Source organism: Neoarius graeffei, chromosome 16 (genome assembly GCF_027579695.1).
Source record: "Neoarius graeffei isolate fNeoGra1 chromosome 16, fNeoGra1.pri, whole genome shotgun sequence".
NCBI classification, from domain to species: Eukaryota; Metazoa; Chordata; class Actinopteri; order Siluriformes; family Ariidae; genus Neoarius; species Neoarius graeffei.
Window position 1 is genome coordinate 62,671,317 of NC_083584.1, and position 16,458 is coordinate 62,687,774.

Consider the following 16,458-nt stretch of genomic DNA (forward strand, 5'->3'; position numbering starts at 1 on the left):
TTTAATAAAAGGCAGCGGCAAAGAAGAAAGGATTCAGCCTTGATTTAAAAGAACTGAAAGATGCAGCGACTTTGTACTGCTTAATGTGGGAAATGCGCTCAGTATACAGTAATATGGATTTATCACAAATGCATGCATGTGTTTATTATTTTGAAAACCCACCAGCCGACTGATCTGGCACGTAAATACCAGCGTGACGGAGTAGTGTCCGAAAGTGTTTTATCATTTTACCAATGAGTTCACTATATAGTCCTTTATATAGTAATGACCTATACAGGGAGTAGTGAGTAGTGAACGAGTGAGTGATTTCGGACACGGAATGTTGGCAGATGTCGGTCGCTTTGATTTCCGCTGCATGTTTTACTTCCGTCCTACGATGTCTCGCACAGGTCTCAATGAATCTCGTTTACGCCCATCGCTTTGACATATGGACTGATATATTACAGAGCATATTTCAAACACTCATAACTTGCTATAGCAATGACAAAATAGCGATCAAAAACGCATTCCGATATTTAATAAAATGAGTGATCATAAAAAATTTGCCTTCAGTTCTCCTTTAAATGCAGAGAGGAATTTCACTGTGCTTGTGTACATGTGACTAATAATAAAGGCTTCTTCTTCTTCGACAAGTTCTATTTTTGTTTTAGATGTTCCACTGGTGTCTAAACTATAAATAAACTATTTATGGCACGAATTGTCACTTGATGATAAAAATACTTGCCTTCAGTTCTCCTTTAACACCAGGTAATTCACGATGTCTGTGTAATTCACACTCGGACACGTGCTCTATGTGGATCCACACTGAACGTTCTTCTATGTTGTACCGGACCTTGTCGCTATTACTCAATTCGTGAGATGTTTGCGAAAAGCTACAGTTCGCTGACGTGCTCTCTTCAGTCGCCATGGATTCTATACCACAAAGACGGCGGACACAGCAAGCTCGGAGAGCATCATGGGAGATTAGTGACGTCAGTGTGCCCGCAGTGAAACCGTGAACTGACTGCGTGTGGTGTTGTACTGCAATGCTCAAGGACAGGTTCAGAGCCTAATCTAGGGCGCGTAATACGTGATAATATGCGTTTTTTATCTGTCTGTTGCACATCCACTTTTTGGGCACAAGAGTGATATTGCGTATCTATTCATTTTGTCGTGCATTTATAAGTAGAGAGCGTGTAGTCGCGTTTTACTGAATCTTGTGCGTATCAATTTGTCAGCACCAGCTAGCAAGCACTGCGGTAAATACAGCGTTGTTTACACACCAATCGGAAAATATCGGAAAGGACCGAAGTATTCTGAATGGTTTATTTAGCGGGTAAAACAGTTTTGTGAACCATTATATCATTGGTCACTGAACCGCTTCCGGTGTATCTCAACCAATCGTGTGAAGTGTTTTAAAAATACCCAAAAGCACACGGCATATCATTCTGTCTCGTCCAAACATAACAATAAGTACAAACATGATCTTAGAGTAATTATATCAAATCAAATCAAGTTTATTTGTATAGCGCTTTTAACAATAAACATTGTTGCAAAGCAGCTTTACAGAATTTGAACGACTTAAAACATGAGCTAATTTTATCCCTAATCTATCCCCAATGAGCAAGCCTGTGGCGACAGTGGCAAGGAAAAACTCCCTCAGACGACATGAGGAAGAAACCTCAAGAGGAACCAGACTCAAAAGGGAACCCATCCTCATTTGGGCAACAACAGACAGCCTGACTATAATATTAACAGTTTTAACAGGTATAACCCTCAACTGTCCTCATGGGGCCGTCCTTCACAGGAGCGGTGCGATAAAACCCCGACCAGACACAGGGCACCAGGATGGATCAAGCAGGTCCGAGGGGCAGAAGAGGCCAGCATCTCAATCCCAGGATCAACATGTAACTTTTTGTTATATTATATGACAGTGTGAAGACATACCAAGTCATTTGATTCTGATTGATAATGGGTTTTGAAGTTTGAATTTGATATTTTCCTAATACAATTAGTTTGATAACGTTTGGTATTATGCAAGTTTTATTTAAAAATATTCTGAAATATATTTAATCTGTTCTTGTGTAATTGTAGGTACTGTAAGATTGTAAATGATGGAGATTATATACTTTTTAGGAAGTCTGAATTTTGAGATTATCTCCAGTCATTTATGTCAAAATCTAGTTTAAACATCGGTAGATCGTTTAATGTTTTTCACTTTCATGAAAGGTGGTCTGAACAAAACAAATATGATAGCATTTTTAAATATTTGATAGTGATTTTATTTTATTCAGAAAGTCAGATTTTTCACATTATTAATTAATAGTGGCAAGACTACATGGATTTTAGACTTAACTATATCAAATGATATTAACCTAGTCATGTTTGAAATGCAATATTATACTACTGGTGGTCAAATTGGTAAAAATAGGCTAGTCACATGATTTATAGTAAAACAGTAACCCAGTCATATAACAGAAAACTAGTCATATTTGTAAGGTTTTGCAGTATAGAATTCTTCATATAGTTTTTGATCTAAAATCTTTACATTTTTAAAGTTCAGATCTGATCATAATGTTTGTGCAATACTATAGACTGTGGATAAGTGTTGGCTGATATGGTTTTCATATCACTGTATTAAAGGATATGTATAGTGCCATAATTATATTATATAGATTAACATCTGATATGAATGTTTGTTACATGTCAACCTATACGGAATGTACGTATTTTATACGGATTTGATTCAATAAACGCAGTATACGGACGTACAAATAGTTATACGGATTCTTTAAAAAAACTTCAATATTTATTTAGAGCTATAATCAATTCCTACGATGATAAGAGCGCATAACATTTACAAACGTACTGTACACCACAGACAGCCAGTAAAGAGTCTTATGAAATCGCGCGTTATCTTGTGGTAGCGAGACTTCGTTCCACTTTTGATCATGCGCACACCACATTGTGAGAATCCCGCCAACCGGGAAGTAACGTTTTGTTTGAAAAGCGTATTTCCACCTGAGCGACTTTCACTAGCGACTGAAAAGATTCTGAATGGGCACTCCGGCAAGATGAACACAGACACTTGCTGTGACATGCAGCCTCGTGAGGTATTGGTGCAGAGCGCTAAAAAAGTTGTCATGGAGTACAATTCAGAACATTAGAGTGACTCTTTGTGTTTTTGTCGAACATTGGAGCTTTGTATTCATTCTGAAGGTTTATTGTTATTAATATTGAATAAAAAGTAACTTGGATATATCATTGTTAATTATCATTCAAATTTTAGGTAAATTATTTTAATGTGCATCTTATACGGATTTTATAAGGGAAATACGGATTTTGGAGGTTGATTATACAGGTTTGATTGACCAAAGGCTGACATGTATTTAGTTTTATTAATGAAACTGTTGTGTTTATAGATGTACTCTTGAAAATATCTACCAGTGTATTACTTATTTTTCTGTCCCCACTAACTGGAACAAATGAGGGATATTTTTACTCATGTTAATATTTTCTGTCCCGTTTCTACAGCGCGTGAGGGATCCGTCCGCTATTTTCAAATTCCTACATTAGGCTGTGAGGGTTACACGCTCGCGCTGGCGGTTTTCGCGCACCGTGATGCTGAAACGCGCTCTGACGTCACTGCGGATTTACGAGGACGATTTGTGCGCGCGCGCGCAGACGGTTAAAGCCGTGACCGCGCCGCGCGCGCGCTCGCTGTGTAGTGGTGTTGCGGCTCCTTTAAGAGACGCTCCCGTTCCCTGTGGAATGATGGTGACGTTTCTCAGCTGCTTCCGTTCCGCCGTTTTGTCCGCGGTGATGTTGCGCGAGCGCGCTGTGGACTCAAACAAACAAACGAACGAAGAAACGGAGCCGCAGCTGAACCGCAACCGGAGCCGCTTCACTCGGACCGCAGCCGATTTTTGAGAGGTGAAGGCGTGGCGCGCGCACCTTTCAGGCCACGCCCAGGCGACACAACCAATGCAGTTCCACGTCAGCGCGAGCTATAAGGCAGAGAGTGTCGCGCGCCGGGGTCCGCGGTTCCGCGCTGTGTGTTGATGGACCGGGACCGGAACAGAACTGCGCGCGCGCGGCTGTAATGCTCAGATGCGTGTATATACATGCCGACGCATGAAAACGCGTGACGTACTGAAGCCACGCCCACTGTCACCGATTGAAGATGGAAGAGCAGTTGGGTAAGTGTGCGCTCTCCGGTGTTTCTCTCGGTATTTATTTACTAGGGGAATTTCCCTGAAAGTAGGGCACTCAGAAGGGCATCTCGGGTCAGGCACTTGCTCCAAGGACCACACTATGGTTCATGTCCAGGAGAGGAAAGCGCACTCTCCTCACTTTCTTTCAAGCGCACTCTCCTTCTCACACAAGCGCGCACTCCTTCTCACTCTCCTTCTCACACAAGCGCACTCTCCTTCTCACACAAGCTTACTCTTTCTCACACAAGCGCACTGTCCTCACTTTCTTTCAAGCGCACTCTCCTTCTCACACAAGCGCACTCTCCTTCTCACTCTCCTTCTCACACAAGCTTACTCTTTCTCACACAAGCGCACTCTCCTTCTCACACAAGCGCACTCTCACACAAGCGCACTCTCCTTCTCACTCTCCTTCTCACACAAGCGCACTCTCCTTCTCACTCTCCTTCTCACTCTCCTTCTCACACAAGCGCACTCTCACACAAGCGCACTCTCACACAAGCGCACTCTCCTTCTCACTCCTTCTCACACAAGCGCACTCTCACACAAGCGCACTCTCACACAAGCGCACTCTCCTTCTCACTCTCCTTCTCACACAAGCGCACTCTCCTTCTCACTCTCCTTCTCACACAAGCTCACTCTCACACAAGCGCACTCTCACTCTCCTTCTCACACAAGCTCACTCTCACACAAGCGCACTCTCCTTCTCACTCTCCTTCTCACACAAGCTCACTCTCACACAAGCGCACTCTCCTTCTCACTCTCCTTCTCACACAAGCGCACTCTCCTTCTCACTCTCCTTCTCACACAAGCGCACTCTCCTTCTCACTCTCCTTCTCACACAAGCGCACTCTCCTTCTCACTCTCCTTCTCACACAAGCGCACTCTCCTTCTCACTCTCCTTCTCACACAAGCGCACTCTCCTTCTCACTCTCCTTCTCACACAAGCGCACTCTCACTCAAGCGCACTCTCCTTCTCACTCAAGCGCACTCTCACTCAAGCGCACTCTCCTTCTCACTCAAGCGCTCTCTCTCCTTCTCACTCAAGCGCTCTCTCCTCTCTCTCCCTTTCAAGCGCGCACTCCTCACTCAAGCGTGCACTCCTCTCTCTCCCTTTCAAGCGCACTCTCCTTCTCACTCAAGCACACTCTCCTCTCTCTCCCTTTCAAGCGCTCTCTCTCCCTTTCAAGCGCTCTCTCCTCCCCTTCTCACTCAAACGCTCTCTCCTCCCCTTCTCACTCAAATGCTCTCTCCTCCCCTTCTCACTCAAGCGCTCTCTCCTCTCACTCAAGCGCTCTCTCCTCCCCCTCTCACTCAAGCGCTCTCTCCTCCCCCTCTCACTCAAGCGCTCTCTCTCCTCCCCCTCTCACTCAAGCGCTCTCTCTCCTCCCCCTCTCACTCAAGCGCTCTCTCTCCTCCCCCTCTCACTCAAGCGCTCTCTCTCCTCCCCCTCTCACTCAAGCGCTCTCTCTCCTCCCCCTCTCACTCAAGCGCTCTCTCTCCTCCCCCTCTCACTCAAGCGCTCTCTCTCCTCCCCCTCTCACTCAAGCGCTCTCTCTCCTCCCCCTCTCACTCAAGCGCTCTCTCTCCTCCCCCTCTCACTCAAGCGCTCTCTCTCCTCCCCCTCTCACTCAAGCGCTCTCTCTCCTCCCCCTCTCACTCAAGCGCTCTCTCTCCTCCCCCTCTCACTCAAGCGCTCTCTCTCCTCCCCCTCTCACTCAAGCGCTCTCTCTCCTCCCCCTCTCACTCAAGCGCTCTCTCCCCTCTCTCTCACTCAAGCGCTCTCTCCCCTCTCTCTCACTCAAGCGCTTTCTCCTCTCTCTCTCACTCAAGCGCTCTCTCCTCTCTCTCTCTCACTCAAGCGCTCTCTCCTCTCTCTCTCTCACTCAAGCGCTCTCTCCTCTCTCTCTCTCTCACTCAAGCGCTCTCTCCTCCCTCTCTCTCACTCAAGCGCTCTCTCTCCTCCCCCTCTCACTCAAGCGCTCTCTCTCCTCCCCCTCTCACTCAAGCGCTCTCTCTCCTCCCCCTCTCACTCAAGCGCTCTCTCTCCTCCCCCTCTCACTCAAGCGCGCTCTCTCTCCTCCCCCTCTCACTCAAGCGCGCTCTCTCTCCTCCCCCTCTCACTCAAGCGCTCTCTCTCCTCCCCCTCTCACTCAAGCGCTCTCTCTCCTCCCCCTCTCACTCAAGCGCTCTCTCTCCTCCCCCTCTCACTCAAGCGCTCTCTCTCCTCCCCCTCTCACTCAAGCGCTCTCTCTCCTCCCCCTCTCACTCAAGCGCTCTCTCTCCTCCCCCTCTCACTCAAGCGCTCTCTCTCCTCCCCCTCTCACTCAAGCGCTCTCTCTCCTCCCCCTCTCACTCAAGCTCTCTCTCCTCCCCCTCTCACTCAAGCGCTCTCTCCTCTCTCTCTCTCACTCAAGCGCTCTCTCCTCTCTCTCTCTCACTCAAGCGCTCTCTCCTCTCTCTCTCTCACTCAAGCGCTTTCTCCTCTCTCTCTCTCACTCAAGCGCTCTCTCCTCTCTCTCACTCAAGCGCTCTCTCCTCCCTCTCTCTCACTCAAGCGCTCTCTCCTCCCTCTCTCTCACTCAAGCGCTCTCTCCTCCCCCTCTCACTCAAGCGCTCTCTCTCCTCTCTCTCACTCAAGCGCTTTCTCCTCCCTCTCTCTCACTCAAGCGCTCTCTCCTCCCTCTCTCTCACTCAAGCGCTCTCTCCTCCCTCTCTCTCACTCAAGCGCTCTCTCCTCTCTCTCTCACTCAAGCGCTCTCTCCTCTCTCTCTCTCACTCAAGCGCTCTCTCCTCTCTCTCTCTCACTCAAGCGCTCTCTCCTCCCTCTCTCTCACTCAAGCGCTCTCTCCTCCCTCTCTCTCACTCAAGCGCTCTCTCCTCCCTCTCTCTCTCACTCAAGCGCTCTCTCCTCCCCCTCTCACTCAAGCGCTCTCTCCTCTCTCTCTCTCACTCAAGCGCTCTCTCCTCTCTCTCTCACTCAAGCGCTCTCTCCTCCCTCTCTCTCACTCAAGCGCTCTCTCCTCCCTCTCTCTCACTCAAGCGCTCTCTCCTCCCTCTCTCTCACTCAAGCGCTCTCTCCTCCCTCTCTCTCACTCAAGCGCTCTCTCCTCCCTCTCTCTCACTCAAGCGCTCTCTCCTCCCCCTCTCACTCAAGCGCTCTCTCTCCTCTCTCTCACTCAAGCGCTTTCTCCTCTCTCTCTCTCACTCAAGCGCTCTCTCCTCTCTCTCACTCAAGCGCTCTCTCCTCTCTCTCACTCAAGCGCTCTCTCCTCCCTCTCTCTCACTCAAGCGCTCTCTCCTCCCCCTCTCACTCAAGCGCTCTCTCCTCTCTCTCTCACTCAAGCGCTCTCTCTCCTCCCCCTCTCACTCAAGCGCTCTCTCCTCCCCCTCTCACTCAAGCGCTCTCTCTCCTCTCTCTCACTCAAGCGCTCTCTCTCCTCTCTCTCTCTCAAGCGCTCTCTCCTCTCTCTCTCTCACTCAAGCGCTCTCTCCTCTCTCTCACTCAAGCGCTCTCTCCTTCCTCTCTCACTTTCAAGCGCTTTCTCCTCCCTCTCTCACTCAAGCGCTCTCTCCTCCCCCTCTCACTCAAGCGCTCTCTCTCCTCTCTCTCACTCAAGCGCTTTCTCCTCTCTCTCACTCAAGCGCTCTCTCCTCCCCCTCTCACTCAAGCGCTCTCTCCTCCCCCTCTCACTCAAGCGCTCTCTCTCCTCCCCCTCTCACTCAAGCGCTCTCTCTCCTCCCCCTCTCACTCAAGCGCTCTCTCTCCTCCCCCTCTCACTTTCAAGCGCTCTCTCTCCTCCCCCTCTCACTTTCAAGCGCTCTCTCCTCTCTCTCTCACTCAAGCGCTCTCTCCTCCCTCTCTCTCACTCAAGCGCTCTCTCCTCCCTCTCTCTCACTCAAGCGCTCTCTCCCCTCTCTCTCACTCAAGCACTTTCTCCCCTCTCTCTCACTCAAGCGCTCTCTCCTCTCTCTCTCTCACTCAAGCGCTCTCTCCTCTCTCTCTCTCACTCAAGCGCTCTCTCCTCTCTCTCTCTCACTCAAGCGCTCTCTCCTCCCTCTCTCTCGCTCAAGCGCTCTCTCCTCCCCCTCTCTCGCTCAAGCGCTCTCTCCTCTCTCTCTCACTCAAGCGCTCTCTCCTCTCTCTCACTCAAGCGCTCTCTCCTCTCTCTCACTCAAGCGCTCTCTCCTCTCTCTCACTCAAGCGCTCTCTCCTCCCTCTCTCTCACTCAAGCGCTCTCTCCTCCCTCTCTCTCACTCAAGCGCTCTCTCCTCCCTCTCTCTCACTCAAGCGCTCTCTCCTCCCCCTCTCACTCAAGCGCTCTCTCTCCTCTCTCTCACTCAAGCGCTCTCTCCTCCCTCTCTCTCACTCAAGCGCTCTCTCCTCCCTCTCTCACTCAAGCGCTCTCTCCTCCCCCTCTCACTCAAGCGCTCTCTCTCCTCTCTCTCACTCAAGCGCTCTCTCCTCCCTCTCTCTCACTCAAGCGCTCTCTCCTCCCTCTCTCACTCAAGCGCTCTCTCTCCTCTCTCTCACTCAAGCGCTCTCTCCTCTCTCTCTCACTCAAGCGCTCTCTCCTCTCTCTCTCTCACTCAAGCGCTCTCTCCTCCCTCTCTCTCACTCAAGCGCTCTCTCCTCCCTCTCTCTCACTCAAGCGCTCTCTCCTCCCCCTCTCACTCAAGCGCTCTCTCTCCTCTCTCTCACTCAAGCGCTTTCTCCTCTCTCTCTCTCACTCAAGCGCTCTCTCCTCTCTCTCACTCAAGCGCTCTCTCCTCTCTCTCACTCAAGCGCTCTCTCCTCCCTCTCTCTCACTCAAGCGCTCTCTCCTCCCTCTCTCTCACTCAAGCGCTCTCTCCTCCCCCTCTCACTCAAGCGCTCTCTCCTCTCTCTCTCTCACTCAAGCGCTCTCTCTCCTCCCCCTCTCACTCAAGCGCTCTCTCCTCCCCCTCTCACTCAAGCGCTCTCTCCTCCCCCTCTCACTCAAGCGCTCTCTCTCCTCTCTCTCTCACTCAAGCGCTCTCTCTCCTCTCTCTCTCACTCAAGCGCTCTCTCCTCTCTCTCTCACTCAAGCGCTCTCTCCTCTCTCTCACTCAAGCGCTCTCTCCTTCCTCTCACTTTCAAGCGCTCTCTCCTCCCCCTCTCACTCAAGCGCGCTCTCTCCTCCCCCTCTCACTCAAGCGCTCTCTCTCCTCCCCCTCTCACTCAAGCGCGCTCTCTCCTCCCCCTCTCACTCAAGCGCTCTCTCTCCTCCCCCCTCTCACTCAAGCGCTCTCTCTCCTCCCCCTCTCACTCAAGCGCTCTCTCTCCTCCCCCTCTCACTCAAGCGCTCTCTCTCCTCCCCCTCTCACTCAAGCGCTCTCTCTCCTCCCCCTCTCACTCAAGCGCTCTCTCTCCTCCCCCTCTCACTTTCAAGCGCTCTCTCCTCCCCCTCTCACTTTCAAGCGCTCTCTCCTCCCCCTCTCACTTTCAAGCGCTCTCTCCTCCCCCTCTCACTTTCAAGCGCTCTCTCCTCCCCCTCTCACTTTCAAGCGCTCTCTCCTCCCCCTCTCACTTTCAAGCGCTCTCTTCTCCCCCTCTCACTTTCAAGCGCTCTCTCCTCCCCCTCTCACTTTCAAGCGCTCTCTCCTCCCCCTCTCACTCAAGCGCTCTCTCTCCTCCCCCTCTCACTCAAGCGCTCTCTCTCCTCCCCCTCTCACTCAAGCGCTCTCTCTCCTCCCCCTCTCACTCAAGCGCTCTCTCTCCTCCCCCTCTCACTCAAGCGCGCTCTCTCCTCCCCCTCTCACTCAAGCGCTCTCTCTCCTCTCTCTCACTCAAGCGCTCTCTCTCCTCTCTCTCTCACTCAAGCGCTCTCTCCTCTCTCTCTCACTCAAGCGCTCTCTCCTCTCTCTCACTCAAGCGCTCTCTCCTTCCTCTCACTTTCAAGCGCTTTCTCCTCCCTCTCTCACTCAAGCGCTCTCTCCTCCCCCTCTCACTCAAGCGCTCTCTCTCCTCTCTCTCACTCAAGCGCTTTCTCCTCTCTCTCACTCAAGCGCTCTCTCCTCCCCTCTCACTCAAGCGCTCTCTCCTCCCCCTCTCACTCAAGCGCGCTCTCTCCTCCCCCTCTCACTCAAGCGCGCTCTCTCCTCCCCCTCTCACTCAAGCGCGCTCTCTCCTCCCCCTCTCACTCAAGCGCTCTCTCTCCTCTCTCTCACTCAAGCGCTTTCTCCTCTCTCTCACTCAAGCGCTCTCTCCTCCCCTCTCACTCAAGCGCTCTCTCCTCCCCCTCTCACTCAAGCGCGCTCTCTCCTCCCCCTCTCACTCAAGCGCGCTCTCTCCTCCCCCTCTCACTCAAGCGCGCTCTCTCCTCCCCCTCTCACTCAAGCGCGCTCTCTCCTCCCCCTCTCACTCAAGCGCGCTCTCTCCTCCCCCTCTCACTCAAGCGCGCTCTCTCCTCCCCCTCTCACTCAAGCGCGCTCTCTCCTCCCCCTCTCACTCAAGCGCGCTCTCTCCTCCCCCTCTCACTCAAGCGCGCTCTCTCCTCCCCCTCTCACTCAAGCGCGCTCTCTCCTCCCCCTCTCACTCAAGCGCGCTCTCTCCTCCCCCTCTCACTCAAGCGCTCTCTCTCCTCCCCCTCTCACTCAAGCGCGCTCTCTCCTCCCCCTCTCACTCAAGCGCTCTCTCTCCTCCCCCTCTCACTCAAGCGCTCTCTCTCCTCCCCCTCTCACTCAAGCGCTCTCTCTCCTCCCCCTCTCACTCAAGCGCTCTCTCTCCTCCCCCTCTCACTCAAGCGCTCTCTCTCCTCCCCCTCTCACTCAAGCGCTCTCTCTCCTCCCCCTCTCACTCAAGCGCTCTCTCTCCTCCCCCTCTCACTCAAGCGCTCTCTCTCCTCCCCCTCTCACTCAAGCGCTCTCTCCTCCCCCTCTCACTTTCAAGCGCTCTCTCCTCCCCCTCTCACTTTCAAGCGCTCTCTCCTCCCCCTCTCACTTTCAAGCGCTCTCTCCTCCCCCTCTCACTTTCAAGCGCTCTCTCCTCCCCCTCTCACTTTCAAGCGCTCTCTCCTCCCCCTCTCACTCAAGCGCTCTCTCTCCTCCCCCTCTCACTCAAGCGCTCTCTCTCCTCCCCCTCTCACTCAAGCGCTCTCTCTCCTCCCCCTCTCACTCAAGCGCTCTCTCTCCTCCCCCTCTCACTCAAGCGCTCTCTCTCCTCCCCCTCTCACTCAAGCGCGCTCTCTCCTCCCCCTCTCACTCAAGCGCTCTCTCTCCTCCCCCTCTCACTCAAGCGCTCTCTCTCCTCCCCCTCTCACTCAAGCGCTCTCTCTCCTCCCCCTCTCACTCAAGCGCTCTCTCTCCTCCCCCTCTCACTTTCAAGCGCTCTCTCCTCCCCCTCTCACTTTCAAGCGCTCTCTCCTCCCCCTCTCACTTTCAAGCGCTCTCTCCTCCCCCTCTCACTTTCAAGCGCTCTCTCCTCCCCCTCTCACTTTCAAGCGCTCTCTCCTCCCCCTCTCACTTTCAAGCGCTCTCTCCTCCCCCTCTCACTTTCAAGCGCTCTCTTCTCCCCCTCTCACTTTCAAGCGCTCTCTCCTCCCCCTCTCACTTTCAAGCGCTCTCTCCTCCCCCTCTCACTCAAGCGCGCTCTCTCCTCCCCCTCTCACTTTCAAGCGCGCTCTCTCCTCCCCCTCTCACTCAAGCGCGCTCTCTCCTCCCCCTCTCACTCAAGCGCGCTCTCTCCTCCCCCTCTCACTCAAGCGCGCTCTCTCCTCCCCCTCTCACTCAAGCGCGCTCTCTCCTCCCCCTCTCACTCAAGCGCGCTCTCTCCTCCCCCTCTCACTCAAGCGCTCTCTCTCCTCCCCCTCTCACTCAAGCGCGCTCTCTCCTCCCCCTCTCACTCAAGCGCTCTCTCTCCTCCCCCTCTCACTCAAGCGCTCTCTCTCCTCCCCCTCTCACTCAAGCGCTCTCTCTCCTCCCCCTCTCACTCAAGCGCTCTCTCTCCTCCCCCTCTCACTCAAGCGCTCTCTCTCCTCCCCCTCTCACTCAAGCGCTCTCTCTCCTCCCCCTCTCACTCAAGCGCTCTCTCTCCTCCCCCTCTCACTCAAGCGCTCTCTCTCCTCCCCCTCTCACTCAAGCGCTCTCTCTCCTCCCCCTCTCACTCAAGCGCTCTCTCTCCTCCCCCTCTCACTCAAGCGCTCTCTCCTCCCCCTCTCACTTTCAAGCGCTCTCTCCTCCCCCTCTCACTTTCAAGCGCTCTCTCCTCCCCCTCTCACTTTCAAGCGCTCTCTCCTCCCCCTCTCACTTTCAAGCGCTCTCTCCTCCCCCTCTCACTTTCAAGCGCTCTCTCCTCCCCCTCTCACTCAAGCGCTCTCTCTCCTCCCCCTCTCACTCAAGCGCTCTCTCTCCTCCCCCTCTCACTCAAGCGCTCTCTCTCCTCCCCCTCTCACTCAAGCGCTCTCTCTCCTCCCCCTCTCTCAAGCGCGCTCTCTCCTCCCCCTCTCACTCAAGCGCTCTCTCTCCTCCCCCTCTCACTCAAGCGCTCTCTCTCCTCCCCCTCTCACTCAAGCGCTCTCTCTCCTCCCCCTCTCACTCAAGCGCTCTCTCTCCTCCCCCTCTCACTTTCAAGCGCTCTCTCCTCCCCCTCTCACTTTCAAGCGCTCTCTCCTCCCCCTCTCACTTTCAAGCGCTCTCTCCTCCCCCTCTCACTTTCAAGCGCTCTCTCCTCCCCCTCTCACTTTCAAGCGCTCTCTCCTCCCCCTCTCACTTTCAAGCGCTCTCTCCTCCCCCTCTCACTTTCAAGCGCTCTCTCCTCCCCCTCTCACTCAAGCGCTCTCTCTCCTCCCCCTCTCACTCAAGCGCTCTCTCTCCTCCCCCTCTCACTCAAGCGCTCTCTCTCCTCCCCCTCTCACTCAAGCGCTCTCTCTCCTCCCCCTCTCACTCAAGCGCTCTCTCTCCTCCCCCTCTCACTCAAGCGCTCTCTCTCCTCCCCCTCTCACTCAAGCGCGCTCTCTCCTCCCCCTCTCACTCAAGCGCGCTCTCTCCTCCCCCTCTCACTCAAGCGCGCTCTCTCCTCCCCCTCTCACTCAAGCGCGCTCTCTCCTCCCCCTCTCACTCAAGCGCGCTCTCTCCTCCCCCTCTCACTCAAGCGCGCTCTCTCCTCCCCCTCTCACTCAAGCGCGCTCTCTCCTCCCCCTCTCACTCAAGCGCGCTCTCTCCTCCCCCTCTCACTCAAGCGCGCTCTCTCCTCCCCCTCTCACTCAAGCGCTCTCTCTCCTCCCCCTCTCACTCAAGCGCGCTCTCTCCTCCCCCTCTCACTCAAGCGCGCTCTCTCCTCCCCCTCTCACTTTCAAGCGCTCTCTCCTCCCCCTCTCACTTTCAAGCGCTCTCTCCTCCCCCTCTCACTTTCAAGCGCTCTCTCCTCCCCCTCTCACTTTCAAGCGCTCTCTCCTCCCCCTCTCACTTTCAAGCGCTCTCTCCTCCCCCTCTCACTTTCAAGCGCTCTCTCCTCCCCCTCTCACTTTCAAGCGCTCTCTCCTCCCCCTCTCACTTTCAAGCGCTCTCTCCTCCCCCTCTCACTTTCAAGCGCTCTCTCCTCCCCCTCTCACTTTCAAGCGCTCTCTCCTCCCCCTCTCACTTTCAAGCGCTCTCTCCTCCCTCTCCTCACTTTCAAGCGCTCTCTCCTCCCTCTCCTCACTTTCAAGCGCTCTCTCCTCCCTCTCCTCACTTTCAAGCGCTCTCTCCTCTCTCTCTCCCCCTTTTCAAGCAAGCGTGCTTATACAACCAAACAATACTGTCGACTTTAAGGGTGGATCAAGGCACACACTCTCTGTAAGGAAAGATCCATTCGTTTATCCACCCTCATGTAATCAAGCTCACATCTGTTTGTGTAGTGCACTTTAATTCACAGAAGTGCCCTCTCCCTGTACCCTACCTGTTGCCACGGTGAATGATGCTCCCTCACACTCAGCAGTGTGTCCTAAAGCCCGTTTTGCTCTCATTTTGATAACTTAAGCAGTACATCAAGGGCACAGGGAATATTTTGGGTTCTGTGTTTTGAGCTAATAGATGACTTGTAACCGCGTGATCAAAATGTGCTACGTCATGAGCGTCTGCCTTAGGGTGACCAGACGTCCCGGTTTTACCGGGACAGTCCCGATTTGGGGTTGTGTGTCCCGAGTCACGACAAAAGTCTGTTGGGACACGGATATGTCCCGGTTTTCGCCACTCGCGACGTTTGCGACTGAGCAGCGTGGGAATCATTAGCGGAGAAATGTCTGCATTTACTATTTTGATGAATTGACAGGAATCGCAAACTTTCCTGGTTACTGCCCCCTGGCCCTGTGGCATGGGTGTTTATTTAGCCACATTATTCCAGACAACAGAACGGGTTGCCATGCAATAATAAAATAAACATTAACTGGCGCGAATGTTCTTTGTCTCGCAGCTAGCAGCAGTAATGCCGCAGCAATTATGCCGAAAAGAAAATGTACCTTTTTCCAAAGGTTTACAGGGCACCTACCCCTTCCTCCGAGAGGTGCAGAACAATGCGCACGAAGCCAACTGCACACACTAAGTGTTTTGTTCTTGTACTGAGTTGGGTAGCCTATGCTGCAAATGCTGTGCGCTCCTGTGGGGGCTTTCCTCGGGCTGTCGCCCCTCTCCTCCTTTATTGCTGAGAGAGGCCCTTCATATAATCCTTTTTTTATTCACCTTGTTATCCCGAGATAACGACATAATTAATTCAGGATCTCGAGAAAACAACACAACTAATTCGAGATCTCGAGAAAACAAAACCGTTATTTCGAGATCTCGAGAAAACAAAACAATTATTTCATGATCTCAGCTGGATCACTGTATCTCCGTCGGTAGAGACGAAGCCGGGCCAGTCTTCTGCGGAGGTGCCGCGGACTAATTTTGAAATGATCCCTTATTAAAAGACTTAATGCAATCTCTCCCTGTGTCAACCCCTGATCAAAATATTGCCTTATTAGGTGATCGATTATTCCAGACATTCTAATGACCAAAGTTGCGTCTATACAGAATGAGAAATAGCCCCAAAGTCAGCATATCACAAGTCTCTTGGCGCACCTGAATGAACCATTTCTCAGCTGTTTACTCGAGATCATGAAATAATTTTGTTTTCTCGAGATCTCAAATTAGTTGTGCTGTTTTCTCGAGATCCTGAATTAATTATGTCGTTATCTCGGGATAACAAGGTGAATAAAAAAAAAAAAAGGATTATATGAAGGTTCTCTCTCGGCTTGCGTAGTATATATTCACAAATCACTTGTCTCTTTTTTGTTTCTGTTTAACATACCATTCTGACAGTTTGGCCATATTGCTGTGTTGAACAGCTTGTTGCACCTTCCATTAAAGTGTTCACTTTTGTACACATCTTCTTGCTTTATTCATGCAGTTGTGGGGAATGGTTAGTAAGGGTGATTCTGACCGAGGCTATGTTGAGGTCACACATCTACTTTTTAAGTTCATGCTATAGTGCATACAATTTTAGAGATATAGCCTACATGTGCATATGCATTCTTCTTGGTGTTCTCACAAACAGGTGAAATAAATCAGTTTAAATTTGGCCTATGGACATAGCCTGGCCTATTCTCAGCCATTACAAAATCTGTTGTCTGACCATAATTTAACTGATCTGTATACCACTATGCTACTAGATAACAAAATGCCTGTTTTATTTCATGTGAGATGTTGATAAATGTGAGCTTCAACAAAATAAGAGCACCTCTCTGAGTGTCACGTTTATGTAAAAAAAAAAAAAAAGGTGTGCGTGCACGAGCATGGTCGCATGCAAAGGTGTCCCGGTTTCAGACTAGGGAAATCTGGTCACCCTAGCCATGATGGTGGATATACAAAGCAACTCAGATGGCAGCCGCTGAAAGCGTGTCTGTAAACAATGCTGAATTTTCTCAGTATTACCATGATTTGAACGGTCGAGTGAAGATTCGATACAAAGAGAAGATAGATACTGGTTTTGACCTGTATTATTTAAAAAAAAAAAGTCAGACTTTTTCTGAAGATAAGACTCGTCTACTGACCATCGAGTACCCAGATATCACGTTCTATCTGGCTTGGCTGGTGAAGAATCAAGTCCGACCTTGGACGAAACATGGCTCGTTTTCTGAGTGGGTGCCCCGTCTGGATTGTTTCTATTGCATAATTTTGCTGATGCTTCTAGAAGCGAAATGGTAATACATGCGTTAAAATTATAACAGGGCAATTCCATGTAAATGTCAACCTCACCATGCAAAAATAAAGCAACATGTCATACATCAAAACCACT

At 51.8% G+C, this 16,458-nt stretch overlaps 1 protein-coding gene across 2 annotated transcripts in view; it reads left to right on the forward strand.

The window, feature by feature from the left end:
* Window positions 1–3,671: 3,671 nt before the first annotated feature.
* The window catches only part of slc36a4 (solute carrier family 36 member 4), a 44,058-nt gene continuing 31,271 nt past the window's right edge, over window positions 3,672–16,458 (forward strand). Inside the window, exon 1 of one of the 2 annotated variants that reach the window (XM_060943359.1) lies at window positions 3,672–4,178. In XM_060943359.1, the coding sequence (XP_060799342.1) occupies window positions 4,163–4,178 (16 nt within the window). In that variant the 5' untranslated portion in view covers window positions 3,672–4,162. The remainder of the gene's footprint in view (window positions 4,179–16,458) is intronic. The other variant, XM_060943360.1, reaches the window with a different exon arrangement.